At 45.1% G+C, this 27,227-nt stretch overlaps 3 protein-coding genes and 2 pseudogenes across 3 annotated transcripts; 2 read left to right on the top strand and 3 right to left on the bottom strand.

The window, feature by feature from the left end:
• Positions 1-340: 340 nt before the first annotated feature.
• Positions 341-1,122, top strand: LOC125540558 (uncharacterized). Its single transcript, XM_048704173.2, has one exon. It carries the CDS (start codon positions 444-446, stop codon positions 882-884), a length of 441 nt encoding a protein of 146 aa, XP_048560130.2. The 5' UTR covers positions 341-443; the 3' UTR covers positions 885-1,122.
• Positions 1,123-6,072: 4,950 nt separating this feature from the next.
• Positions 6,073-7,686, top strand: LOC125534649 (berberine bridge enzyme-like Cyn d 4 pseudogene; annotated as a pseudogene).
• A 1,729-nt stretch (positions 7,687-9,415) lies between these two features.
• LOC125540556 (noroxomaritidine synthase 3) lies at positions 9,416-11,396 on the bottom strand. The gene has a single exon (XM_048704172.2). The coding sequence runs from the start codon at positions 11,382-11,384 to the stop codon at positions 9,867-9,869; it is 1,518 nt and encodes a 505-aa protein (XP_048560129.2). The 5' UTR covers positions 11,385-11,396; the 3' UTR covers positions 9,416-9,866.
• A 7,337-nt stretch (positions 11,397-18,733) lies between these two features.
• On the bottom strand, positions 18,734-20,330 carry LOC125534965 (zealexin A1 synthase pseudogene; annotated as a pseudogene).
• A 4,707-nt stretch (positions 20,331-25,037) lies between these two features.
• LOC125534964 (oryzalexin E synthase) lies at positions 25,038-26,937 on the bottom strand. Its single transcript, XM_048698024.2, has 2 exons — positions 26,012-26,937; positions 25,038-25,930 (listed from the first exon to the last, which is right to left on the bottom strand). Exons 1-2 carry the CDS (start codon positions 26,930-26,932, stop codon positions 25,301-25,303), a joined length of 1,551 nt encoding a protein of 516 aa, XP_048553981.2. The 5' UTR covers positions 26,933-26,937; the 3' UTR covers positions 25,038-25,300.
• Positions 26,938-27,227: the final 290 nt, after the last annotated feature.

The raw sequence follows: 27,227 nt of genomic DNA, 5'->3' as shown, positions 1-27,227 counted from the left end.
TTTGGGGTGGATGTTCTTGTAATGCTGGTGGTTCGATTAATACAAAACATCGGTTCCTTTGAAAAAAAAACAATATAATGTTCAGTTACTTTGACCACCTTTGTTTAATTCTTCAGATTTTGCATAAGAAGATCCAATCATATGTTGTCACAATTTTCTGAAGCGCCAAGATAATAAGCAAAATCGCGTTCTCCTTCCCGAGAATAAGGGATGTGCATGGTTGCATGCAACATGTGGATCAACAAGTTGCAGGGTGAGACAAGACCATCTCCATTTTAAATGAGACGTAAGATGCAAATGGTGCTCATCTTTGTGTGTATATATATAACACCGGCCCTCATCTAAACGTACATTCAGTTAGACAAGCAAGCACACACCAGTTGGGCTAATCTTTCTTAGCTACCTAACAGCGAAGAGCTAACCAAGCTCGAGCTCGCCGTGGAATGGAGGCCGAGATGTACGTCCACCACGCCGAGCCCCTCAGGGCGAACACTGCCACGTGCATCCCGAGGCTGCGCGGTGGCGGCGTCCGGCGTCGGCCTCCCCGTGGCGCCGCTCCGGCATCCACGGCGTCGGCGTCCGTGATGGACCGCGTCAGGGACGTCCTGCTGCGGCTGGCGATGCTGTCGGCGGCATCCTCGTCATCGCCCAAGGCCGGCGCTCGCCTCCAGCAGCACACGATGGCTGCGGCGCCGACGAGGGCGGCGTCCGTGCGCATGAGCCCCTCCTACTCTGAGTCGTACCCGAGCGACGCCGTGGACGACTGCATCGAGTTCCTGAAGCGGTCGGCGGCCGGCAATGGCGCCGTCGTCTCTGCCCCGGCTGGAGCCGCCGCCGCAGAGCCAGTGAGCTCGGCCCCGCCGCCGTCGCCGTTGCACGCGTGATCTGCATGCATGTGACGTGCCACTAGCTGGAATCTTGATTATTCTGCAAGATCCACGCATGAGTTGGTGTGTGTTTGACTGTTCGTACATGTGGATGTTTGTTGGGTGGTGGTTGCATGCATGTGTAGTGTGGTAGATGTTGGCGTACGTGTTGGATGTATATAACCAAAGTTTTGTGCAAGTTTAATTACCCCAACTTGTCAAGTGGAGTTACAATATTGCATGTATCTGTGGAATATGCTTTCTCTGCATGAGCCATGAGCTAGCGTTCGTTTTATCCGTTGGAGTCATGCATGATGCAGACCAGTATAGTATCAATCAGTTGATGGTGCACAGGCACCAACAATTTTGGGATGAGTTTTCCAGCTGACATGCTTCCATAAAAGATAGATATAACCACAAGATGTGTCTTCAAGTCTCTGCTTGATCAGACGAGATTCATGGTAATTAGTAACATGGAAATTTTATTTTTAGTTGCACATCATTTTTATTTGTCAAGAGGGATGTCAGTTTTATGACTAAGAGCATGTCATTTTCATTTTTAGTAACATGGCATTTTTATTATTAGGAGGCTGGCATTCTTATTATTGAGAGCATGGCATTTTTATAAGTGTTTGCATGACATTTTTATTATCAATAGGATGGCTTTTTTATTAGTAAGAGGATGGCATTTTTTATTGTCATGGCAAAAAAACAAAGACATGGCATTTTTTATAAAATTTTGCGCAATGGATAAAATAAAGCAAAAAAATACATCGGGGCATTTTTGTAAAGTAGCATGCCTTTATCTAAATCAACATGACATTTTTATAAAGTAGCATTTTTTCATATGCATGGAAATTATACATTTTATGATTTCTCTATTTTTATAAGAAAAATATGTGTTTTTGGTTCATGGCATTTAATATAAAAAATTAGTAAACTCAACCTTTGGGCCAATCGGGGTACTCCTTGGCGAAAGATTGAGGGGGCGCGGGGATTCATTCGCTGGGAGCAGCTCACCCTACCGATCAAATTCGTTCGATCGACCCCTCCCTCCCGGCGAATGTTCACCAATTATTCGAGTCCATAATTTTTTGGAGCTGGCTTTGAAGGCAAATATGATGGTGGGTAGTGGTCTAATGTTGCTTTGTTATATGAGTGTTGAACCGGATAGGGTTTGTCGGATAGTGTTCAAACCATCTCATAGTCAATATATATTTACTAGGTTCAAAGCATTGCGCGGATGTTGTCCATCCACGGAAACAAATATGGCATACATCGTACTACATTTGGAAATGGACATGGTAGAAAAGCAGGGGAATGTCAAACCAGAAACAAAATAAAAATGAACTTAAACCAAAAATATTACTCCCTCCATTCCAAAATAAGTGTCATGGTTTTCATTCAAAGAGTTCCAAAATAAGTGTTGTGGTTTTAGTTCAAATTTGAACTAAAATCGCAATACATATTTTGGAATGGAGGGAGTAGTTCACATAGAGAAAAATTATAATAAAATATGGATTTATTAAGCGAAAATGGGGAACCCATGGATTAATTTATAGCAAAACTTGGAATAAGTGATGGTCTATTTCTAGTCAAACTCTAGGTAATGCAGCGAAACATGGCCCACTCAAATCATCAGTTGTATGACGGAAATTCCTGCATTGCTACGAGACCGGAACCTCCTATTCCCCGATGTACGCAGTGGAAACCAAGCTAACACGCACCCCCGTCATCCCCAATGCGTGAACTTGGGCAAGCCCTATTGCAGGGCGGGGCTTCCCAATTACTATTTTTACGTTTCCTTTTGTTATTTTGTTTTCCCCTATTCTTGGCTTCTTTTAAAAATCTTTGTAATTCAGAAAATTCTGATTTTTGTTAAAAAAAATCATGAAATAACAATGTGCAGGAATTCAAAAAATATTTGAGAATTCAAACAATATTCATGATTTCAAAAAATGAACATTGTTTGTATATTGTCCAATTTGGTTTTGAACTTTTTATGAATATATTTTGAATATTGATGAAACTTTCGTGTTTGATGAAAAAACTGTTAATTTGATGAACATTATTTTTAATTTCATGAAAGTTTTTTGAACTAAATAAGATTTTTTTACTTGGATGATAGTTTTTGAAAATGGGTGAACTATTTTTGAGTTCAATGAACATTTTTTAAAATGAAGAACATTTCATGAAATTAATGAATATTTTTGTATATGATTTTTAATATTAGTAAACATTTTTTGAATTTGACTATCAACTAGACTGACATATGTGGACTTACACGGGGAATAGTATTCCGCATGAGACCTCTTGGTGTCATACTGGGGCGTGCCTATGTCTCCCGAGACCTTGGTTGCGCTCGGGTCAAGCGCCTCCTTAAATGAGAAATCCCAGCGCGTAGGTGGCCACAGGCAAGTGTCTCGTTTTTTCATCTTCTTGTGTTTGTTCTTTCCATTTTTTTTCTTTATTTTTTAATTTCTATTTAAAGTTACAGATGTTTTAAATAATATATATTACAAAAACACTTTACATAAAATGTTTGACGAAATTTTAACCCAGCATTTGAAAAATGTTAAATGCGTATGGAAAAAATGTTTCTCATGTATAAGAACTAGGTATACAAAAAATATACAAGGTGTATAATCAAGTTTATCATGTATTTATAAAAATGTTAATCCAGTATTTGAAATATGATAATCCAGCATTTGACAAATGTTAAATGTGGATAAAAAAAGGTCTGTCATATATACGAAAAATATATAGAAAACAAACACTTTGTGTATAACAAAATGTGATAATGTATTTAAAAAACTGTTAAACATGTATCAAAATATTCCTGGTGTATACAAAAAAGGACATTGTGTGTGAAAACAGGTTTATTGCAATTTAACAAAATATTTGCCGTGTGTTGAAATATGTTGACCATGTATTCAAGAAATGTTAATCTTCTATTTGAAAAATATTAACTGTGTATAAAAGATACATTACATTTATAAAAAATTGTACAATGGTTACAGAAAAAAATAGACTTAGAAAATTAGTTCCATTATGTGGTGCAAAAAGATAAACGTGTATATAAAATATGCTTCTTACGTACAAGGAAAATATAGAATATGTACTGAAAAGAGCTGACATGTGTTGAACAAAAAGGAACCCGATGGAAATCGACAAAAAAACAAAGAAAAACGAAGGAACACAGTAAAAAGCAAAGAAGACAAACAAAAGAAACCAATAAAAAGAAAGAAATCACGTTGCAAATAATTGAAAACATAAAAAGAAAGAAAAGAAAATGAAGAAAACCAAAGAAAGCCAGAAAAAGAAACAAAAGACCAAAGAGAAAAATGAAACAAAAAACAGTGCAAAAAAAACTGAGGAAGGAACAACAGAAAACGAAAAAGAAAGAAAATTAATTAAAAAAGAAAACCAGAAAAAAAAACAGTGCAAAAAGAAGAAACAAAAATAAGAAAACTAAATAAAAATGGGTAAAAACAATGAAAGCCGGCGGAAACCATAAGGAAACGAAGAAAACTGAAAAGAAAAAGAAAAGAAAAGAAAAAAGAGAAAGCAAAATAGAAAGAAAATCGAGCGATATATAGCGAACGATCGAACCAGTACAGCGAACGAGTTACAGGGAGGAGAAGAAATGGGCCATCCCATATACCTACACGATGAGAAAATCCTTATGGCGATGGAGGTTCTATCTCAGTTTAAGCGAGATATAGCTTTTTTGGTCATGCTGGGGCCAGCACTTGCGTACAACGCTATAGTAAGTGGGTCAGCCCAATAATATCGTGATTTATTCTTTTCAGTTTCCTTTTTTGTTTATGTTTACTTCTCTATTGCTTTTGATTTTACTTTTCCTTTTATTTTTAAGTGTTCGCTAAAATATAAATTTTTAATCATGTGTTTGAAAAATGTTACACGTGTATAGAAAATTGTTCTTGAAGTACAAGGAAAATGTACGACGTGTATGAAATAATTATCATGTATTTTAAAAAAAATGTTACTTATTTAGTTAGAAGATGGTAAACATGTATAAAAAATGTTTCTGGCATGTATGATGTATACGAAAAAATGTATGCATCAAAACATGTTTCAAAAGATCTTAATCATTTATTTCGAAATATTTCAAAATTGCATAAAAATAAGGTTGATCATATATTTGAAAAAAATATTAAACATGTACAAAAATAATGTTTCCGATGTATACGAAAATTTTCAATCTATATGATAAAATGTAGATATCAAAACACACACACACACACACACACACACACACACACACACACACACACACACACACACACAAACCCTATAATATTTGAAAAAAGTTAAACGTGTATATGAAAATTGTTTATTTTGTATACAAAAAATGTACAATCTCTATGAAAAAATGTAGATATCAAAACATATATCTGAAAAAATGTTAATAATGTACTTGACTTGAGCGAGTATAACAAAAATGTTCCTACAGAATACGGACAATGTACAATCCATATGACGAAAAAGTAGTCCTCAAAACGTATATTTCATAAAAATGCTAAGCATGTATTTAAAAAATGGTAAAAATTTATAAAAAACTCTAAATGGAAAGATAAAAAACAAAGAAAATGGAAAAGAAATAAATGAAAAAGAAAAGGACCAAAAGAAAAGGAAAACAGAAGAAGCATAGAAACTGATGCAAAATAGTGAAACATAGTGAAAACCATGAAAAAAACAAATTAAAATCAAAAAAGAAGAAACAAAAGAAAACGGAAAACCCAAATAAATCTGACGAAGAAACAAATAAAATCAAACATAAAAAGGGAAAATAAATCAAAAGAAGCGTGAAGCAAGCGCAGCAGCACCAACCGTACAACGTACACAACAACTAGACCGAATGAGGAAACTCACCACAGAGAACACTCTATTGGGCTGGCCCATACGCATGGGTGTTGCTGGCGGCAAATCTAAAAAAACCAACTCATTATGGCTTATACGTTGTATACAGGGTCAGTACTAGGCGCCGGCCCAATGTTTCGGGTGGTCGCCTAACAGCCGTCGGATTGGCACCATCCGAACTATCCAGGCCTTATCTTCTTCCCCCATGTGAAAACGTTCCCCCAAAGAAAGCTTCCTTCCTACGGGCATGGTGAAAATAGCCAGAAAATCATCTTGGGTCTTCCAGCAGCCCGCTGCCGCCCCGCCCATCCTTGGCCGCCCCCACGCTTGCTCACCTTAACCTTCTTGTTCTGCAGCTGCTCCATGATCTCTTCTTCTTCCCAAGCAGCGTCGCCCGCTGGCTTCCTCCAATGCCTCACGAAGGCTAACATCTCAGTGTTCGAGCAGGGCGAAGATTTGTTCAACACGCAGCTTGACAAATACATTAGGAACCCAAAGTTCCTCACAAATACCACTGGGAGGCCGCTCTATGTCGTGATGCTGGCGAATGCTCACCACGTCCAGATCGCCGTGCGCTGCGGTAGCCTAAACGGGGTGCCCCTCCGCGTGCGCAGCGGCGGGCACGACTATGAGGGCCTGTCGTACCGGTCCGTTGACACCGAGGGCTTCGCGATGCTCGACATGTCGGAGCTACGCACCGTGGTCGTCGACAACCAGACGTCGACGGCGTGGGTGGAGTCCGGCGCGACGCTCGGCGAGCTCTACTATGCCATATCGAAGGTGAGCAACCTTCTTGGGTTCCCGGCCGGCGTGTGCCTGACCGTCGGCGTCGGAGGCCATTTTAGCGGCGGTGGCTTTGGCACGCTGATGCGCAAGCACGGGCTAGCCGTCGATAACGTCATTGATGCCGAGTTGGTGGACGCCAATGGCACCCTCCTGAACAAGACCACCATGGGGGACGATGTCTTCTGGGCCATACGAGGCGGCGGGGGTGGAAGCTTCGGCGTCGTGCTGAGGTGGCATGTGAGGCTCGTGACCGTCCCGGTGACGGTGTCGGTGTTCAAGGTCTCGGTGTCCAACAGCCAGGGCGCCGCCGTGCACGCGGTCACCAAGTGGCAGAAGGTGGCGCCGGCCCTGCCGGAGGAGCTGTACATCAGGGCGCTTGTCCAGAATGACATGGCCGTCTTCCGAGCAGTGTTCCTCGGCACGTGTGACGCGCTCCTACCGGTGATGAGCAGGAGCGATGGCATCCCAGAGCTGAATTTGAGCCGCTCCGACTGCAAGGAGATGACTTGGGTCGAGTCCATGGCCTACATCAACAACGCGACCGTGGAGGACCTCACGAAGCGGACCACCTCTGAGTTCGACTCCAGCCATGGCTTCAAGGCGACGACGGACTACGTCCGGCGCGCCATTCGCCGGGAGGTGTGGGCCAAGATCTTCTACAAGCAGCTCAGGCAGCCCAACGCGCAGGTCGTCTTGGTCCCATACGGCGGGAAGATGAGCAACGTGCGAGAGGACGCGACGCCGTTCCCGCACCGTGCCGGCGTGTTGTACAGCATGCAATTGTACAACTACTGGCCGGTGGATTCGGCACACAACGGAGCCACGGAGACCAAGTGGGTTAGGGACATGTACGCCTTCATGGCGCCGTACCTGAGCTCCAAATCCAGGCCAAGGGGAGCCTACTTCAACTGCAGGGACCTGGATCTCGGCCCCAATTGGGGGCCAAAATACTTCAAGGGTAACTACCAGAGGCTCACCAAGGCCAAGGCTGAGATCGACCCCCACAATTACTTCCGCAATGAGCAAAGCATTCCCCTGCCAAAACGAGCATCTTAATTTTTCCCCTATTTTCTCCTCCTTTTGAATCAGCTGCAAAATATTTTGGTTGAAGCATCTTAATTGTTGTGGACTGCAAGTCTTCGTTTTACTACATGCATGGTAGGTACAATATATCTACATGTACACATTCTATCTTGAAATCACCTTCTATTAACAATAAAAATAATTCAAATTATTATTCAATAAAATAATAAAAATATAGTATTAATGAAATATTTCTTATATCACTTCTGAAATAAACTGACCTCTTCATCATAAGTTCGTTACCATTGAGGTTAACGGTGTCCCATAGGCTAATTGCATTAAGCATATCATACACCATTGTTTTAGACCCTAAATTGCAAAAAATAAAGAAAGCAGAACTTTTATATAATAGATCAAAAGAACACTAATTTTGAAGATTATTCAAGGGGCAAATCAAAAAGGAAGGAGTATGAAAATTTGATCAAATTGTGGTTGTCCTGTTACTGTAAGCAATACGAACTGCGTAGTCTCACAGCGTGATTCAAAAACGGTACAACAAATTGCTAGAAAAAAAATCAGTAGTAGATGCTTCGCTAATCTGAATCCATCGGTAAAGTTGGGATGGATTCAAATATAAAGCGGTAAAACAACAAAACAGTGTGAGAAACGAACCTGATCCAGATGTTTTTCAGACAATTTTTTTTAGGTGAACCCGATCTAGATCAAGAACACAAAATTTGAGGTAGTAAGATGTTGACCAACTGGATCCTTCCCCCAAACTCGCTTGCTTCAGTTTGGAGAGAGATGATGGTTTCAGTTTCCACAGAGGAAGAGAGAACAAAGACAGGAGGGGTTGGGTTTTGAGCTTCGGTTGGCGCCTTGCAAATAATTCCCTAGCTACATGGTGCAACAAAAAGAAACGAAGGCTGGATACTAACTTGGTTTGCCCTATCTGTGGCGCTGCTGAGGAAGATTCCTACCACACATTCTGTACGTGCACAAATGCAAGATACCTATGGCGTGCTATGGCCATTGAATGGACACTCCCTAATGTAGATTCAATCAAGTCAACAGGACCAGATTGGTTCATCCAGCTGATCTGCGAAATTAGAACACCTCTTGTGGGCAGAATTGGGGACTAACCAGAATTAGCAAAGGCCGTTGAGTTCTCCAGTTGCGAGGAGATCGCCAGGGAGGAAGTGCAGCAGCAAGGCCACGATAGATGCCAGTTGGAACTTGGAAGCCGCCGGCAGTGCCCTCTTGGTGGCCGGCGGTGGAGATATTCTTCGCCTCCCTCAACACCATGTTTTTAGGATTGGCAGTTAAGGAAACATTTTTGTGAAGTCGTCAAGTAGTAAAACGAATGACGGAAAGTGTGGTGGGCCACGCCCAACCTTTTCTCTCGGTGGTTTCTAATTTGGGAGCACAAACACCTCACATGCACAACACAACTTAACTTGCTTCAAAGCACGCACCTGACTCACCCGTGTAGGTGTAGACAAACATTAAGGAGCAAACCATAGGTTTTTGGGGGCCTTGAATTTCTTGTGTTTCGTGATAAAATCCATTAGCTCGTAAGAAGTTCTTCACATTGAGTAAGTCCGGTGCTTAGCTTAATTCAATATGAAAGAAGGTATCAAATCGACTTTATTTTTGACATGAAAAGTAGGAGCTCTGCTTTTACATTGAAGTAGATAAGGAGTTTTCCGAGACACAATCAAAACCAGGAAATTTCCCGACCGATCCCGAATCGACTTTTGGAGGGCTACATATTTCACATGATTGTTGCGAGAGATGGGAGTATTTAATGAATCCTGTGAACTACACTTGCTTCTTGATAGATAGATTGGGCCACACAGCCATAGTTGCCTCGAAAAAACATCAAGTCTCAAAGGCTCTCCTTCATCTTTTTCCTCTAGTCCTAATCTGCACTCCATATAATACAACAGGGAAGCCTATATGAAAAGCCGCCCCAACCCCACATGTCAAACCTTGGACTCGCTTCCACTTGCGACGACGTGGGTTATGGGTCGCTCCTTGCTCAGCTTCACCCACATCCATGAGCCTCGCTGCCGGTTTCTGCTGTGCCCCCATCTCCACCTTGGTGCTGCGTTTCACCTCCTTCTTCCTTCTCCTATGAAATCGACTAATCCCAAAATACAAATTCAGGGAACTTACTACAAATATAGCTGCTGCGTTTTATTATCACACCATTACATCGTTTGTAAGCACACATGCCACTTTCGCAAGCTTACATGGCACTTGTGTATACACAGTACATACATGTACGTGTCTGCTATATGCTAGCTAGCCCTGCACGTCCGTGACGTTCCTCCTCTTCATGGTGACAGCGAACCCGTTTTTCATGTGGAGTATGATGGACAGCTTTGGTTCGACGACGTGCCCCGGCACGGCCTCAACCGTGAAGTTCCACAGCATGGCGGCGACGACGACCTTCATCTGCGTGAAGGCCACTTCCTTGCCGAGGCAGGTCCTGGGACCGGTGTTAAAGGCGATGAACTTGTAAGACGGCTCGTACCTCAGCTTTCCGTCATCGCCGATCCACCTCTCCGGCCTGAACTCCATGCAGTCCTTGCCCCACACGCCATCCATCCTCCCCATGGAGTAGGAGTAGACGAGTATCTTGTCGCCGGTCTTCATCTGGTGGCCGCTTGGGAGCACGTCACTGTGCGCTGCCACCTTGTGCTGGAAGGGCACGGGCGGGTAAAGCCTAAGGCACTCACACAGCGCCGCGTGCAGGTACACCATGTTGCTCAGCTCGGTCACGTCGAACACCGCCATGTCGTTGGCCGCGGCCACCATCTTTGTGGTTGCGATCGGCGCCAGCTCATCCCGGATCCTCAGCTCCACGCGCGGGTTCTTGCATAGGAGGTAGAAGAACCACGACAGCACCGTGCCGGTGGTGTCCCGGCCGGCGAGCAGGAGGTTCACTGCAGTGTCACGCAAGAACTCGTCGCTTGCGTCACCGTCGCATATAAAGGACGATAGCATGTCGGGGGATTCGCGGACGTGGAGCTTGAGATCGGATCTGCGTTTGGCGATCATGTCTACGGCGAATCGGTCGATGGTCCTACGAGCCACGGCCATCTTCTTCTCTGGGCCGACCTCATACCGGTACATGAGCCTCCAGCACGCCGGCGGGATGATGTGCCGGAGGATGACCGTCTCCAGCACGTTGTCCATGGCGCGAGCGAAGGGCACATCGGGGAGGCCGATCTGCAGGCAGCTGGGGTCGACCCCGAAGACGAGTTTGCAGGTCATGTCAAAGGTCAACCTTAGGAACACGTCGTGTAGGTCACAGCGTGCGCCGGCGTCAGCAGCGTGCGCTAGGAATGGAAGGAGGCTCTTCTCCACCTTGTCACGGCTGCACCGTGCCGAGAAAGAGCGGAAACGGGGGCCGGCCATCAGGAGCTGGGACTTGACACGCTGCTGCCGCCAAGACTCGCCGTCGGCGTTGAAGATGCCGTGGCCCAGGACGTCGAAGATCTCGGCGAACTCCTCGCCCTTGGGGTAGTTGAGGAAGTTTGACGTGAAGATGTGGCGTACATTGGATGGATCGCAGGTGACGAAGAACCGGACGCCGGCTAGCCCCGTATGACCTGCGAAGTTGTGGCGTGTGCCGGCGAGGATCACGGTGGCCCAGTCATGGTAATTCGGTCGCCTCAGGTCAGCAATCATGCCGAAAAGATGGCCCACCAATGGCCATTCGGTGGGCTCCTCCTTGCATGTTTGCTTGGACTGGAGATGACGGTAGTACAAGAGGAAGCAGCAAAGGAGAGACAGGACTCCTACGAACCAATCCATGGTGCAGTCGAGAAGTTTGGATGCAGTGCACCTTGGGCACTTATATCACATGCTTAAGTCATCAATAAATCGCGTTCGAATTTGCAGAATCCTACACGCACCCATGCTGGTGACATGCTATTCCCAGCCAGCCACAGACTGCATGACTATCGCAAGAAAGAGATGTCGATGACGCATGAACACGTGGGTGGATTGCAGAGTACACTCTTTGGATGAGAGGCCGATAGAGTTTGGGGAGGCAAAAAAAGTTGATGTCGGCTTCAACTTGCCATCTTGCCAACTTAATTCGTTGCGAGAAATCCCAAGAACCAGAGAGCATGAAGGAAGAGAATGAAACAAGAGAGATATTGCGCCAATAGATTCAATCAATGAATATGACCAAGTATAATTAGAACCCAAATAATCCAGTGGACGTCAGATTTTTAAGCATGACAAAATGAACGTTTTTCATGGTAACTTGTGTTCATCAAGGATGCAAGATTAGATGGCGAGCATGATAAATCCTCATTAGTTTATTTTTTGTCAGAAAATTGCGTTGCTTGTAATCTAAATTTTTCATCATGACACCAATATCAATTCCCATGAAAAACATTCAATTTGCCATGTCTAAAAATCTCACTTCAATTATTTAGCCTTTCCGTATATTGATTGTTTTTTCATTTGTCTGTAAATTTGCTTCTTCAAATCTAAATTTTCTGATATTTATTTCCGAACAGCAAAGAGGAAGGGCCGTAAGATAGCTTGTTATATATCTCATTTGTCCTACGACTAAGGGATTCTAGTATTTCAATATTGACCCGCAAGGACATGAGCGCACATGTAGGCGGCAGGATTCATGAAAATTCTCGATTGCCGGCCCTAGCGTCTAGCGGCAATGAGGCAACGGCAAACAGGAGATAAGACCATGCTAAAATTATCACAACAGCCCACACGGGGCAACAGCGGCCGACCTGACAATTGCTGGGTCTCACATAGGAGAAAACTGGCCAAGGAGACAGAAAGAAGGCCTGACCTGATGGCAACACATTGAGACGGCGTAGAGGCATCTGGCTAATTTCTTCACATTCGTTAGTGGCACAGCTACAATTCTTAGTGACATGCATGAAATATCCGAATGGAATTGTGGCACCACTCCGATTTTCCCTTAATTAATCCAAAAGTTACATAAACAGATCTATCACTTGTTTTTACATATCTCCTTGCAAATCTAGTGCATCAGGTGCAACAGGCAAGTGTACCAAGGGTATTCTTGTAATAGTTTACTTCTTTTAATATTTGGCCTTCGGCCTAAAAATAGTTCAACCGACAAGTTGATGTGTCTTGAGTTTTTTATTGCTTGCAAGATTGCTTAAAGAGCTTACATACTTTCACCTTGTTTTATAGTGGATTGATATAACCTTTTTTTTGCGGGAAGGGTTGATATAACCTTATGCGCTCCATCAATTTAAAAGAAACTTGGTTTTCTTTTATAAACATCTGCACTTAATTTGAAGCCTAAGAGAGTGTAAAAGAGGAGACGGTAGACGTGACCGAGGCGGATAGAGTTTTTGAGTAGGTTGTTTGCCAATAGTTGAGGGTTGCTTTCAACGCCTAAGCAGATTTCTGCAAGCCAGTGGGACAATTGGCTACGCAATCTCGAGCGATAGACATTGGTATATATGCATGATTTGTGACACCTAACATTCACTAACGTTGTTTTCAGAAGCGGTTGGCTCGTCAATCTTGAGCAATCAGTGGTACTTTTGAGCTTGACAATACAATACATGTTCTGACGGATTCTCCACGGCGCCAACCGTACCTGCGTTAACAGGTTATGGAGCTGTTGGTTCTTGGCTCTTTGATCTGGAGCTTTCATGCTTTTGCGTGTGACCTTTCTGTGTCATCCTGCAAGATAGCTTCGTCATTCTAGCGCATGCTGGTGCTTTTATTTTACCGTGGGCATTTTTTAGTGCAAGCGGCTCTCAAAAAAAAAACACTCCATCGGTTACCTAATGCAGCGCCTATAATATTTTTAGGAAGTCAAATTTAACGAGCTTTAACCAATTTATGGAGAAAATTATTTACATTTAGAATACCAAATAGACAACATTATACACATCATAAGATGTATTTTCACTACATTATGGAACGGAGCAGGTAACATTCAGAATAACCATCCACAAGTTGCCATAAAATTTGTTATGTTTTCTCCATGGGACCCACAAGTTTGCCATGTCAACAGGATACTCGGTTGAGCCTTCATCCATTGTGGGTCAGGGTGGACGCATGAGCAAGCTTTCCGGCCCGCTAGTGGCCCGTTAAGGACCGGACCGTAGGTCCAGGGTCCGGGTTGCAATTTTCGGCCCGAGAAACTGTCGGTCCGGTCCGATCTTTAACCGAGCCGCTCGGTCGGACCAAGAAAACATAGTCACCGCCGATGCCGTGCCTCGTCATCGTGGCCACCGGCAGCTCCGTGTGAACCATCATGTCCCCGAGCTTCCCCTCTCATCCCTTCCTCACTTTCCAGTGCACCATAGCCTCTTGGCGCCGCTCGTCGTCGCTGTCGTGCGTGCACCGGCACCGATCTGAAGTTCTCGACCATGGAGTCGACCCCAAACCTGGCACCAATTCCTGCCATGGCGACAACACGTACACCGGCTACCAGCTGCCCCAGGTAGGAAAACGCCTAGCCCGCACGACCAGGAATAACTGGCCATGATCCGAATGCTCTGAAGGTGAAGCCACTGCTGCTGTTCAAGGAGTCCCTCTGTGCTCATCGGGATTTCTCACGCACTTCAGTTTCGCCAGTTTCGTTAGTGTAAGAAGGAGCAATAGAAGAGAAACAGGTCGAGTGTTACAAATGCAGGTGCGGCCACAACGCTAACAACCTCTGTAACAAACTCATCTAGATAAGCTCGTGTGATCATGCACTAGAGACTAGGACTGGTAGTTATATATAGAGAGAGAGAGCTACGTTGGTTCAGTTTCAACAGGTTCAGAAAATTCAGTTTGTTGGTTTCGCCGAAGTTTTAGTTGTTAGCTAATTTCTCGCCCACGTAGCCGCTCGCGCACGTTGTCCACTTCGTCACATCAGTCATGCACATAGCCCACCTCGCCGCTGCACTCGCACACATCGACGCCCGGGGTTGTTGGCCGGTCCATTTGGTCCCGTCGGTCTGGCTCGGGCTTCGTCCGTGCCGGTTCGGTCCCCCAATATAGAACCGCTCGCCTACTCGGTCTGGTCCGGTCCGGCCCACTGACGGCCGGTACAAACGATGGCTCGGACCGGGACCGGCCCGGCCCGGACCGTGTCCACCCAGAATTGTGGGCCTGGCGAGGAGACCCGATTGACTGTAAAATAATAGAGGATACTGGGTTGAGCCTTCATCCACGTTGGCCCATCATCAGGGATCGATTAGCATGGTCATACTCTTTTACTTCCAATCGGCCAATATCTCCTAACAACTTCATGATAATATTCAAGATTTGGCATGGGTGTCGCTCCCTGATGAGTCCAAAGTTGCATCACTTTTAGCTTTTAGTTTTGTGCCATAGTCATAGGATTTTCGGAATCTTACCGCATTCGTGCACCATTTTGATTAATTTCACCAGGATCTTGATTGGAGCATTTAAAGGAGAAATCACAAGTCTATGTGTGAAAATCACATTGATTGGGTTGATGGGAACCTACCATAAGAAAGTGTGATCAATGAAAACAAATCCCAGCCGAAACAATGCTTCTAGGAAAGAAGATGGAACCTGGTACTCATACCAGGTAGCGTCGCCTTCCTATGGTTGACTATTTTCCCCCGGTATCTTCGGGTCACGAATGAGAGTGATAGCGAGATTAGAAAATTTGCCAGAACCAAGAACCCTAGCCCCCAGAAGGGAACCAGAGGATGAATTAATAGAAGGGCTCCGCTATGCCATCAACCCGATCAAGGAGACTCCAGCATCAACAATCGTCATCACCATTGTCGTCATCTCCCTATTTATCTCTTTCTAACACCAGACCCTAGTTGGATTCCTACATGTATGACTTTGATCGTTCATCCATGATTAGCATGATTATCCCTTAGATGTTTGTTGTCTCTATGTCCAAGTAAAACTCCTACTTCTCGTGGAAAGGGAGGAACCCTAGTATGTTTAGGCGCTGAACACCAATAGAATTCAACATCCTCTTTGTATGTTTATGCTATCTCCCTCCTTCCCTGGCCACTCGATATGCCATTGCCAGAGACCGCCTTTAGCTATGTCCACGAGGAGACCCTTAATCATTGTTGTAGTAACCTGCATGTGAGGAGGAATTGTGGTGGCGTATGTGATATGTGGCTGCGCATGTACGCACAAATTGGACTTGGCTCTGTCCACTTATGGAAACATACATAGTTGCTTAGTTCACTACAAAATGTGTGCTATTCAGTGACAAAAATCCTCATGATGAAAAACGAAACGTCGCCTAAGATCACTTTCTGTGATGGTTTTTCGAGCGTCTCAGCAACTTTGGTAACGTTCTGACCGGATTTAAGGTGACACATTTCGCCATCACCAGGCATGTGTATATTCCGTGCTGATTTGTAGTGTCACATCAAATATTGGACGGGTTGGAGAAAGGATAAAAAATGGTGCGATGGGGTTGACAACGTAGTATCTGGTTTTCTTCCATGGCAGAGTTTTAAACATATTACAATCACACTTTTAGGGGCTATGAGTTGAAATGCTCGTATCGAAATCCGTTGACTTTTTTCATACATGCTCTCATTGTACTGGACTACGAAATGAATTATTCATTATGTAATAATGCATGGATGGAAAATATGAATATAAGATAACAGAGAATAATATAAAATTAGGAAAAAGTTCAAAACAAACCTTGAATTTGTAGATGAAAGATAAATCAAACCCTGGACTTCAAATCCCTGAAATTAGCAAACCGAACTATCTAATCCCGGTCTATATTAAACCTTGAGCGCGTTTTTGAAGGGATTATCGACATGGCAGCAAGTTAAACCGGGATTGTTGGAAATTGGGCCGGCGCACCAAATGGGAAATGTGTTTTTCTTTTGACTTAAAAACAGCAAAAAGACAATACTCACGGGGAAACAAACTTGAGATCTGGCATTGCTAAACTCGTCATGTAGCCACTCCACCTGATAACTGTTTGTGACAAATGTGAAACGTGGTAGTATTTGATCAAACTAAGAGCATCTCCAGCCGCGCCCCCAACAGCCCCCCCCCCCCCCCCCCCCAGGCAATTTTTCAGCGCTGGCGCCCAAAAATCGGTCCAGTCGCACCCCCAGGAGCCTGTTTTTCGCCGGTTTGGGCCGAAATTGGCGCCGACGGACCCAGGCCGAACCCGGCGCGTTGGGGACGTCCGGGGGCGTCGGGGCAAGTGTTTTTGGCGTGAAAGAACAGCGGGCCCACCGAGTCAGCAACCCCCGAGCCTCGTCATCCTCATCGCCTCGGTTTTCCGCGGGGAATCAATGCGAAGGCTGCCGCCAGTCAGCCTTCCATTGGTTTTCTCATGGGTGGCGCGGCGACGCCCCCTCTCCCGCCACGCGTACACACGGCGCCCACCCCCGGCCGCTATAAAGCAACTCCCCCTCGCCTGTGACCACACACCACCCACAGCCGCCGAGCTCTGCCGCTCTCTCCCTATGCGCAGCCGCCGCCGATGTTCCTCCCCTCCTCTCCCCGTGCCCAGCCGTGACGATGGGCGAGCGTTTCCCCGATGATGGCGCGGCGGCTAATGGCTTCGGCCGCCGCACGTTGCACGAGGGAGGCGTCGTGGTCCTCGACGATGAAAATGACGATGGCGTGCCGCCACCGGTCCCCCAAGGCGATCCTGGGCAGGGGTCCAACAGGGGCGTCCGCGTGAAGGAGGAGAAGGACGGCGATGACAACGGCGATGGCGGCAACGGCGGCGACTTCACCGTACTCAGTGCATTCTTCGGCCTGTAGTTGCGGCCTTTGTTTTTTTGAAGTATTTCAGTTTTCGATGTAAAAAAACTATTTAAGTCGCATAAGTAATGTCATGTTCGCCGAATTTTAGCGGAAACTTTGTTTCGTTTGCCGAATTTTAGCTGAATTCCTTTTCAAAAATATTAAAGACGCCTTTTGGGGGCGAGCTGGGGCCGGCGGCTGGGAGCCCGGAAGCCCCCAGGCCGTTTATAGCGCCGGCTCGCCCCCAGGCGGCGATTTTACGAGCCGCCTGGGGGGCCAACGGCTGGAGATGCTCTAAGCATCGATATTTGAAAACATATTTGATTTTTTAAAAAATTTCTTGAAAATAATCAATGATTTTGAAATTCGGATATCTTAAAAGCAATAGACAATTTTTCAAATTCCCAACATGTTTTGCAAAAAATTTAACAATTTTTGGAATTATTTTTTTAAAACACAAACAAATTTTCAAACATGAACCATTTTTGAAATCCCTGAATATTTTTTATACATGAACCATTTTTAAATGTGATTTTTTTCAAATCACTAACAATTCTTGAAACCTGAACTAAATTTTAAAGTAATTTTTTAAAACATGAACATTTGTCAAGAAAAAGATATTTTGAAAAAATGGGAACAAATTTTGAAACCTGAACAATTTTTTAGAATGTTAACAACTTCTAAAGAACATACAAATGGGAAAATTTGTTCGAACTTTAAAATTTTGTTCAGGTTTTAAAATTGTTCGTGTTTTCAACAATTTATTATTTTTTGCCAAAAATTGTTCACACTTTAAAGAATGTTTGGGGCTTTAAAAAATGATTCAGGTTTTTTAAAAAATGAAAGTTTTTCAAAAACTGTTCGTAACTGCAAAAAAATGTTTGGAATTAAAGAAATGGTTTTTTGGTTGTAAGAATATTCGGATTTCAAAATTGTTGACAATTTTCAAGAAAATGTTTCAAAAAATTACAAAATATGTTTTCAAATCTCCACGCTGCGTGTGTTTAAATATTTTTGTGCTTCACTTATGTCACCAATAGCCATTAGTTAGAGTGGTTAGCAGGATGTCTAAATAAGAATATGTCGCAAGTTCGATTCACAGGAACTGTTTTTTATGTGGCGCGGTTCAGAAAAAAATGTTGCAAAAAAAAAAAGGCTTCGCTCCGGCCTTATGGGCCGGCCCAGTCTCTGTTTGGGAACGCATTAAGGTTTAAAATGGACCAGGATTAGATAGTTCAGTGTGCTGATTTCAAGGATTTGAAGTTCAGGGTTTGATTTAGCTTTCGTCTACAAGTGCAGGGTTTGTTTTGGATTTTTTTTCATAAAATTAAAAGTTCTAAACTGTCCTTAAAATAGTGTACCTCAAGAGCAAAGTGACCGCCAAATCTGATGGCAGTACTACAAAACTTACCAACACTAGCATAAAACATGACCTACAGAGATAGAAGGTGACGAGACAACACGACAATAAACCTATTAATTTTCGAACGTGATATGATCCATAGCGCGCAACACGAGCTTGGACTTCCTGCTGACGGCGATGCCAAACGCCTCAGTCATGTCGAGCTCCTCCGGTCTCCCATCGCCGGGGAGCTCCCAGTTGAAGTGGTAGAGAAGGCTGGCGAGCAGCAGCTCCATGTTGGCGAGGCGGAGCGCCACGCCTGGGCACATCCTCCTGCCGGACCCGAAGGGAAGATACTCGAAGTGGCCGCCCTTGAAGTCCATGGCGGCGGCGTTACTCTCCTCGAACCTCTCCGGCTTGAACGCCTCAGCGTCCTCCCAGTAGGCGCCATCCCTGCCGAGGGCCCAAGCGTTCACCAGAACCTTTGTACCCTTGGGGATGTGGTAGCCCATCACCTCGCATGGCTCCCGGCACTGCCGTGGTAGCACGAAGGGCAACGGTGCGTGCAACCGCAACGTCTCCCTGATCACCAGGTTAAGGTAGCTCAGCCGCCCACCAGCGAGGTCACCCTCCGCTAGCTTGCTCCGTCCATGGAGTGCCTCTCGCACCTCCGCCTGGGCCTTGTGGAGAACGCGCGGGTTCCTCACCAGCTCCGACATGGCCCATTCCAACGTTGTCGACGAGGTCTCGCTCCCGGCTACGAACATTTCCTGGGTCACGGTGGTGATGATGTCAGTGGTGAGGTCGAGGGGGCACTGCGCCCCGCCGTCCTTCTGCACCCTCAGTAGCACCCCGAGAAGGTCCTCCATGCTCTCGCCGGCACCGTCGACGCGCTCGCGGATGAAATCGTCCATAATCGCACGCGCTTTGCGGTTGCACCGCTCGGTCTCCCGGAGGGCGCCGCTGAGCCAGCGCGCCAGTGCTGACGATGGGTAGAGGTCAAACAGGTTGAAGCCACCGGCGAGCTTCACAGACCTGTCGAGCTCGTGCAGGAACTCGTCCCGCCGCGGGCATCGTCCGCCGACGGCCGACCGCACCACGATGTCGTTGACCGTGCGGGTGATCAGCTGGCCGATTTCGACCACGGTGCAGCCGCCACCACGAGCGCACTCGTCTGTGATGTAGCCGATCAAGGCGGCGACCTCGTCTTCCCGGATGTGGCGGAAGGACAGGACGCGGCGTGCGCTCATGAGCTCGAGCAGGCAGATGCGGCGGAGCTGGCGCCACAGGTCACCGTAGGGGGAGAAGAGGATGTCTTGACCGCCGCGGCTGAAGATGTCCAGCGTTGGCGTGAGGTGCCGGCTGGCGAAGGCCGCGTCGTGCGTCTTGAGGATCTCCCTGGCGGCCTCAGCAGAGGAGACGACCAGCGTGGGCACGGCGCCGAAGCGTAGCAGCATGAGCGGGCCATGCTTGCGAGAGAGCTCCCGCAGGGCACGGTGCGGCAGGTCGCCATGGCGCGACAGCAGGAAGTGGTGGAGGCTGCCTACGAGCGGCAGCTGCCATGGCCCCGGCGGCAGCCGCTTTTCCGCCGGAGACGAGGTGTAGATTTTAATGACAAGTAAGAAGAGTAAGATGATTAAGGGAACGGCGGACCAGAGCAACGTTAGTGCTGCAAGCTCCATTGTTTTTGTGCGTGCCTCTTTACATCGAATGACCATGTCCAGAATTTAAATGGCTCGATCGGTGGATCGCAAAGAGTTGTTTTTTCTTAGTCAACGGGATTGCTAAATCTCAGATTTAACCAAGTCTTAGTCAATACTATATTCATGGGATCTTACATGGAGATCGATGTAAAATTTTCTTCTTAATTTTTTCCTTCTCCTTTTTTATAGGTTCTGTCACTTGACTAAGACTTAGTTAAGTCTCAGTTTATTAAGATCTAGCCAAATCACGTTCAGAAGTTCAAAACAATCGGATGTCTAGAAGCCTGTAAATAATGTCCACCGGAGGCCAAGTCCATGATCTTTCTCATCGTTATCAGCCTGCAATAATGTCTACGGCATGCCTTTTGGTTGATTTTTATCCACGAGTGAGCTCCCGCAGTCCACGGAAAGTATAATATGCCAACTCAAGCTAGCAGCCATGGTGGTCAAACTGACCGTTTCTCTTGAACTCGTTATTACATGCTTGCCCTGATGTATGACTACACCTTTGTTTGAAACATTTATTTATTAGTTTCCAAAATATTTAGCTACACACACATATGGATTTTCGAAACTAACATTGACCATATGTTAGAGCAATAATATATGGCATGCACGTTACGCCATGTGGCTCCCACAAAAAATATACCCCATCTGTTACCTAATGCAGTGTCCATAATATCTTTAGAAAGTCAATTAACGAACTTTAACCAATTTATAGAGAAAATTATTTAAATTTAGAATAGTCAAAGGCAGTCTCAAAAAACACATTAGGCTATATATATATATATAGATTGAGGGAGTAGCTATTTTTTTTTTCTTTATGAGATCTCAGCTCTTCGAATGATTGGAGAGAGCCCCGCCTCCTCTTGGTTAGTGCCGGGCCCGAGACTGACGGAACAACTTCCTTAAAGAGTCGATGGAGGCAAGCAGAAGAAGAAGGTTGAACCACTCACCCTCCAGCTATCTAGATTCACAAGTTGATGTGCCTTGTATAGAACATTTATTCAATTTGACCAAAAACAACAGCTAGCTAACTTGACACGCCAAGGTGCTGGCTTAAAAATCAATAGCAATTTGAAAAGTCAAAAAATGTCGTTGTTGCTGCAAGCAACAAGCAAGTAACAACTCTGGAAATCCAATTCGGCTCTTGGGAGCATGTGCTCTTGCCCATGAAAAATGTTTTTTTTTTCAATTGTCAATTTTTTTTTTTGAAAAAAATAGATGTGATTATTGTCACACCAAAATGCCACCTGCAAATTTTTAGAAGGAAAGCTTAGGTATTTTGATCTGTACAAAAAAAGTCGAACGACAAATGTTACCTTCACATGTTACACTTATTTTTGTTTTCTTCACCGACGAATCACCGTCATCCTGTTTCGCATGAAAATTAGCAAGCACCCTTGTTACACTAACAAGAACATCTACGAAAAAAGTCAGAATTTTTAAATTTTCATTTTTATTTATTTTGAATTTACTGTTTATTAGGGAGCATATGCTCCCAAGAGCCAAAACGGCCCTCCCGTAACAACTCTCTCTTATTTATATGAATCAACCAATACGTAGAGTCGACTGCAGAAAATAGATAGGTATAAGACCAAGTCTTGGTGTCCTTATTTTAACTTATACCAATAGGTACCCCGAGCATTGCAGCGCTGCAAAATTAAGAAAAAATTGTCTTGAGCATATAGAAAAAAACATATAATGCAACCATGATTGAAAAATATATGAGAGCATGATCATTTAGATTAAGCTCATAGCGTTTCTTTTACAATGGACTCCTAACAAAGAAATCCATATGTCTCATCCATTGACATTTTGCATTCATTGGCAGTGAAATATTGTTCCTGAGTTAAGAACCTTTTTTTGGCCACATTTCCCCCTTTTTCTCCGGTCAGTATAAATGTCATAGAAAAAAATTGCAAAGAAGAAAATAGCTAGACCTAGCCATGCTAACCTCAACCTGTAGGTGCCCCTAAAATGAGAGGTACAATCGGTAGGATGGATACTTGAGTGCCACAGATACATTGTCTAAAGCATTCAACTAACATAACTAGATTCCACTACGGTGAATATGAGATGTAGGTTATCAAAGTTTGATATATATTAAGCAAAAATGAAAACATCACCAGCATAGTATTTGTAAAAAAGCTTCCTCTCATATTTCTTTGGGCTGCTGCTATTGTCTCCTTTAGTTCGGCTTATGGTTGTTGCATTTATCCGTTTGGCAAAATTGATGAAACAACATTAATACTGCTAAAACCCATAGACTATACTTGAGACTAAACCATTCTGTAAATCTGATTGAACCTTTCATTGTCTAGTTAACATAAAGTTATCGGATAGACATAGAGTGAATCTGATTGAATCATTTCTCTGTCTCATCATTAGAAATTTATTCGATACATATAGAGCGAGTTAATCTTAACACAGAAGGCACCAAACATTCGTGCTTTCTCAAACATATTTAATTTGGTAGATAGTAGAAACATTTCATCAAGCATCTTTGGACAACCTAGGTATCTTGAATCAAAATGGTCATAAATTTGTAGTTATGAAGAATAATAATCACTTGCTAAATAGATGAAATCAAAATATGCATGTATAATCATACTTACGTGAGTGCAGGTATTCTCAGATGCCGAATAAAACTGTTTGATGGCCTTGCTCAGGTGCCATTCATACATAGCATGTTCAGGGAACAAAATACAAAGAAAAATAGAGATTAACAGGCCATTAGTTAGAGAACAACTGTTCTGGGACTCGACAAATTGAGGCTGTGGAGGGAGAAAGAAATGGTGTGTGTGTGGCCTCCAGCTATGATGATGACTTTGGCTCTTGAGGAATCAGTGACATGGATAGAAATCATTAGGTGTTAAAACTGAAAATAAAGAAAGGAAATATGTAGAAGCATGTATATCTTGTACCTTCTATTGATGTGGAGGTCGTTAGGCACCCTGCTGATGCCTACGGAGATTGTATAGAAAAGTTTCTTGTTCATATTTTTCTAACCCACAGTCAGTTCCCCTTGACAGAAGTTTTCTACACAACCAGCAATATGCTAGCCACAGGTAGCCGTCCATCCAGCCGCATCCCGGTGGACATCAGCGCACATGTGTTCGAGAGAACGATCTACACGCTCATGGCGCGGGCATGGCAAATTCCCACATCCTAGATAAGGTGATATTTGGCGTGGTGCACTACCATGGCCTCCTCGGCTGCATTCGCGCGGCTCGCGTCGGCAAGCTCAACATGAATAGGATCCGTCTCGTCATGTCCATGCTGAAAGGGCGGGTGCCGGTAGACCGCCTGGCCCCGTGATGCCGCGCTCGATCGATGGTGCCACATCATGCATGGCCACGAAGCCACCGTTGAGGTGTACAACTAGATGCTCAAGGAGCACCAGCAAGTCTGCCTGGCACATTTGCAATGCAATCTGCGATGGGGAGATTAAGCATACATCTAGCACCTTCTTGGCCTTTTGCTTGGTAATGGAAGTCGCAGAATTAGGAACGATCAATGCTGCTATTTCATGTGTATTTTTGATGCCGTTTCATGGAGATGAATGCGTGCATGGATCGTGCGGCGGCAAGGTTCAAAGCAAAGCAGGAGCAGGGTGTTACCTCTCTGGTAAGATTCAAACCAAAGCAGGAGTAGGGTGTTACCTCTACCACGAGGGCTCGAAGCTGGGTAAACGTCGTGTATGCGATCCCCTCTTTGTACTTCCGGTCTTGCGCATCACGCTATCGGGATTACTGAAGGTTTTCAGTATCGTCATTAAGAATAAATTTTCCCATATATCAACAGAATTTCTCTCTGCTAACAAGCCACCAACAGGCCACAAAACTAGAGCAACTGAACTACTACTAATTGACGAAGCTTACATAGGTAAGATTGAATGAGGTAGCTACTGTTAATGATGTGATCATAATCTTTTTCTTTAACATATTAATATTCAAGTTCTTTTTGTGGGGTGATTAATATTCAAGTTATGTTTACCGTGGATTTCCCAGTGATGCATTGAACTCGCTTTCCCCTTTCTAGGTTTCCTTGGTGTCAAATGAACTGATGTATTTTTGTTATGCGAGTAATGGAAAGGGGTTATGCCCGGTTCAAAAACAATAATTCAAGTTATGTGCATACTAATTGTCTAATTTATCTGATCTAGTTCTGATCTTGTTTTGGCAGCCAAGACAGGTATAGGGGAAGCACACATGTTCCAGATGACCCAAACTTGCACAGACATGTTCCCTGTGAAATAAAGCAAACTCCAAGCTAAACGTCTACATGGCCTATACCATGGCGTTGCACAGGACGTAAACAAACTTGCACCGAAATAAGTAATGCACTATCTATTCATCTGCCGAACTATTGTCACCAAGAATCTCTTACTTTTCTTATCGTTGTGTTAAAATCCAACTGTACGGAATCATCCATCTCTCGTTGTCACCACGTGATCGAAAAAGATGGTGAAATAGTTAAGAAAAGTACTCGAATTTTATGGAATAGTTGATTTCCCTGCCTGGGAAATATTCAATTTTCTCTTCCAAGCCAATATTCTTGTTGGACTAGTTGAACTTTACAAGCCTTATAAGTTTTTTCCAACAAAATTATGTGGCAGATAGTAGCATCTCAATAATTAGACAAGGACACAAGATATTGATAAAAAATTACTTGATTTTATGGAATAATTGATTTCCCTATCCGGGACATTGAGTTTCTCTTCTGTATCAATATTTTATGTAAGAGGGGTTAGCGAGGAGACAATTGGTGGAATCGCTTGTTGTATTGCTGAGCCTCGCATGCTAGTATATAACTATATGTAGATTACAAGACTTAAAGGGTAGGAATCCTCTACAGGAGATCATTTAGGAATAGTATAGGAGAGATTACATGTTTTTTCAAAAGAAATATGTCGGCAGATAATAGTCTTGGAGTAACCATGCACGTCACACGGCGGACACTGGCACGGCACGGAGCGGCGTTGCAAGATTCAGCACAGTGCCATAGCGGTCCTTGAGGTCAATATCCTCGGGCGCCTTGCCATCAGGTAGTCTCCATTCTGTTTTGTGGACAAGTGAGGCTAGCAGCAGAGGCACTGATCGCAGAGCGTAGTCCATTCCAGGGCACACCCTCCGGCCGGCGCCGAATGGCCTATAAGTATAGCCGTCCTTGCCCTGAAAGTGCACGGCCTCGCCTTCACCCCCAGCCAAGAACCTTTCAGGCACAAATTTGTTAGGTTGAGGCCATACGGTAGGGTCCCTTCCGATTGCCCACAAGTTGACAACGACACCCGTTCCGATTGGGATGCGGAAGCCACCGAGTGATACTCCGTCGGCAGCTACCTCCCGTGGTATCAATGGTACTGCTGGGTGCAGCCGCAACGCCTCCTTCACCACGGCATGGAGGTAGGGAAGGTTGTCGAGGTCGCTCTCCTTGACAAAGTCACTGGACGTAACTCCAAGGCATGCTGCGAGCTCGTTACGCACCTTCTTCATCTTCTCTGGGTGGCGCAGTAGCTGCGCCATAGCCCACTGCACTGTCACCGTGCTCGTGTCACTTGCGGCGATGAACATATCCTGTACAGAAATAAAACAAATGAACATTCCTCATACATACAATATTTATAAGCAAAGCAAGTACTCAATGAATGTACGTACCGTTAGGAACGTGATGATTTCTTGCCGAGTGAGCTTGGACTTGGCGTGGCGCTCGAGGAGAACGTCCAGCACGTCGTTGTTCTTCTCACTGCCACTGCCAGTGCCAGTTCTAGCTAACCGGCGCTGAACGATCTCTTGGTCAAAGAAGTTGAACAGTTTGGCGAGATGTATGGAGATGCGGCGACGCGAGCCGAGGAGGTGGTCAATTGGTGCGAGAAATGGGAAGGCGTCAGAGACGTTGGATTTTGACCACTCCTCTAGTACCGGCACTATGAGTCCCCTGAAAGGTTGGGCCCCCGGCGCGCTCAAGTCCGCCACATCCTCGGAGAAGAGGATGTTGGATATGACATTGAGCACCGTGCGGTTCACGGCCTCCCTGATTATGACCGGCATGCCGGTGCCAGAGCATGCCCTCAAGTACTCGGTGAGACGCCCGGCATGGCATTCCAAGATGGGCCGGATTGTGTCCAAGCCCTTGGTGGAGGAGAAGCGGGCGCCCATGATGACGCGGTCCTGCTTCCACAGCGGGTTGGAGCTTGGAAGGAAGACCATGGATGTCGCGCCGTATGACATGGAGCGGACGGTGTCCGGCACAAGCCGGGACGCGAGCGCTGCGTCATTCTTGGCAAGGGCCTCGTGAGCGGCCGCGGCGGATGACACCACGACGATGTTGCGGGTCAGACCAAGACGGAGGGATAAGATGGGTCCATAGGTTTGGGCGAGGGTGGCGAGCGTGGTGTGTGGGTTGTTGCGGAGCGGCCCGATGACATAGACCAAGTTGCCGAGGATGGGGTGGCCGGCAGGGCCGGGTGGCCATGTAGGAGAAACTCTCTTTCGGGTGTGTTTGTGCAGGATGTGCACCACATGAATGGCGAGCACCGTCGTTGCTACTATAGTAGCCAGCAATGCAGAGAACCACATTGTTGGCGCTAGCTAAGCTAGCTGTGTGGAGAGTGCCCTCATGTGTAGTACGTATTTATACATGATGATCTGCGCACCACGTTAACCACGTTTCACGCCGCTCCCTATCTCGTGCCAATCACGCACTTTGACAAGTTGGCACACCACGTGAACCACGCTTCGCATATTTTAATTTTGATGATTCGGTAACAAAAGGTAATCCGTGGTGCAATTGTCTTTTATTTCTTTTCTATTTGAAATTTGATTCGCACTGACGGCTCGAGAGCCGGGTCAGATATATTCATATCTGTCGATG

The sequence above is a fragment of the Triticum urartu genome, chromosome 2A, assembly GCF_056163025.1.
Source record: "Triticum urartu cultivar PI428250 chromosome 2A, HENAU_Tu73, whole genome shotgun sequence".
NCBI classification, from domain to species: Eukaryota; Viridiplantae; Streptophyta; class Magnoliopsida; order Poales; family Poaceae; genus Triticum; species Triticum urartu.
This window is presented reverse-complemented; position numbering and strand designations above follow the sequence as displayed.

What these genes read in the sequence shown, in the direction of transcription:
- LOC125540558 (XM_048704173.2), top strand. Translation starts at nt 444, where the DNA reads ATGGAGGCCGAGATGTACGTCCACCACGCCGAGCCCCTCAGGGCGAAC.
- LOC125540556 (XM_048704172.2), bottom strand. Translation starts at nt 11,384, where the DNA reads ATGGATTGGTTCGTAGGAGTCCTGTCTCTCCTTTGCTGCTTCCTCTTG.
- LOC125534964 (XM_048698024.2), bottom strand. Translation starts at nt 26,932, where the DNA reads ATGTGGTTCTCTGCATTGCTGGCTACTATAGTAGCAACGACGGTGCTC. An exon ending in AAATCATCACGTTCCTAACG is followed by an intron (nt 25,931 to 26,011) that starts GTACGTACATTC and finishes ATTTCTGTACAG; the next exon opens with GATATGTTCATCGCCGCAAG.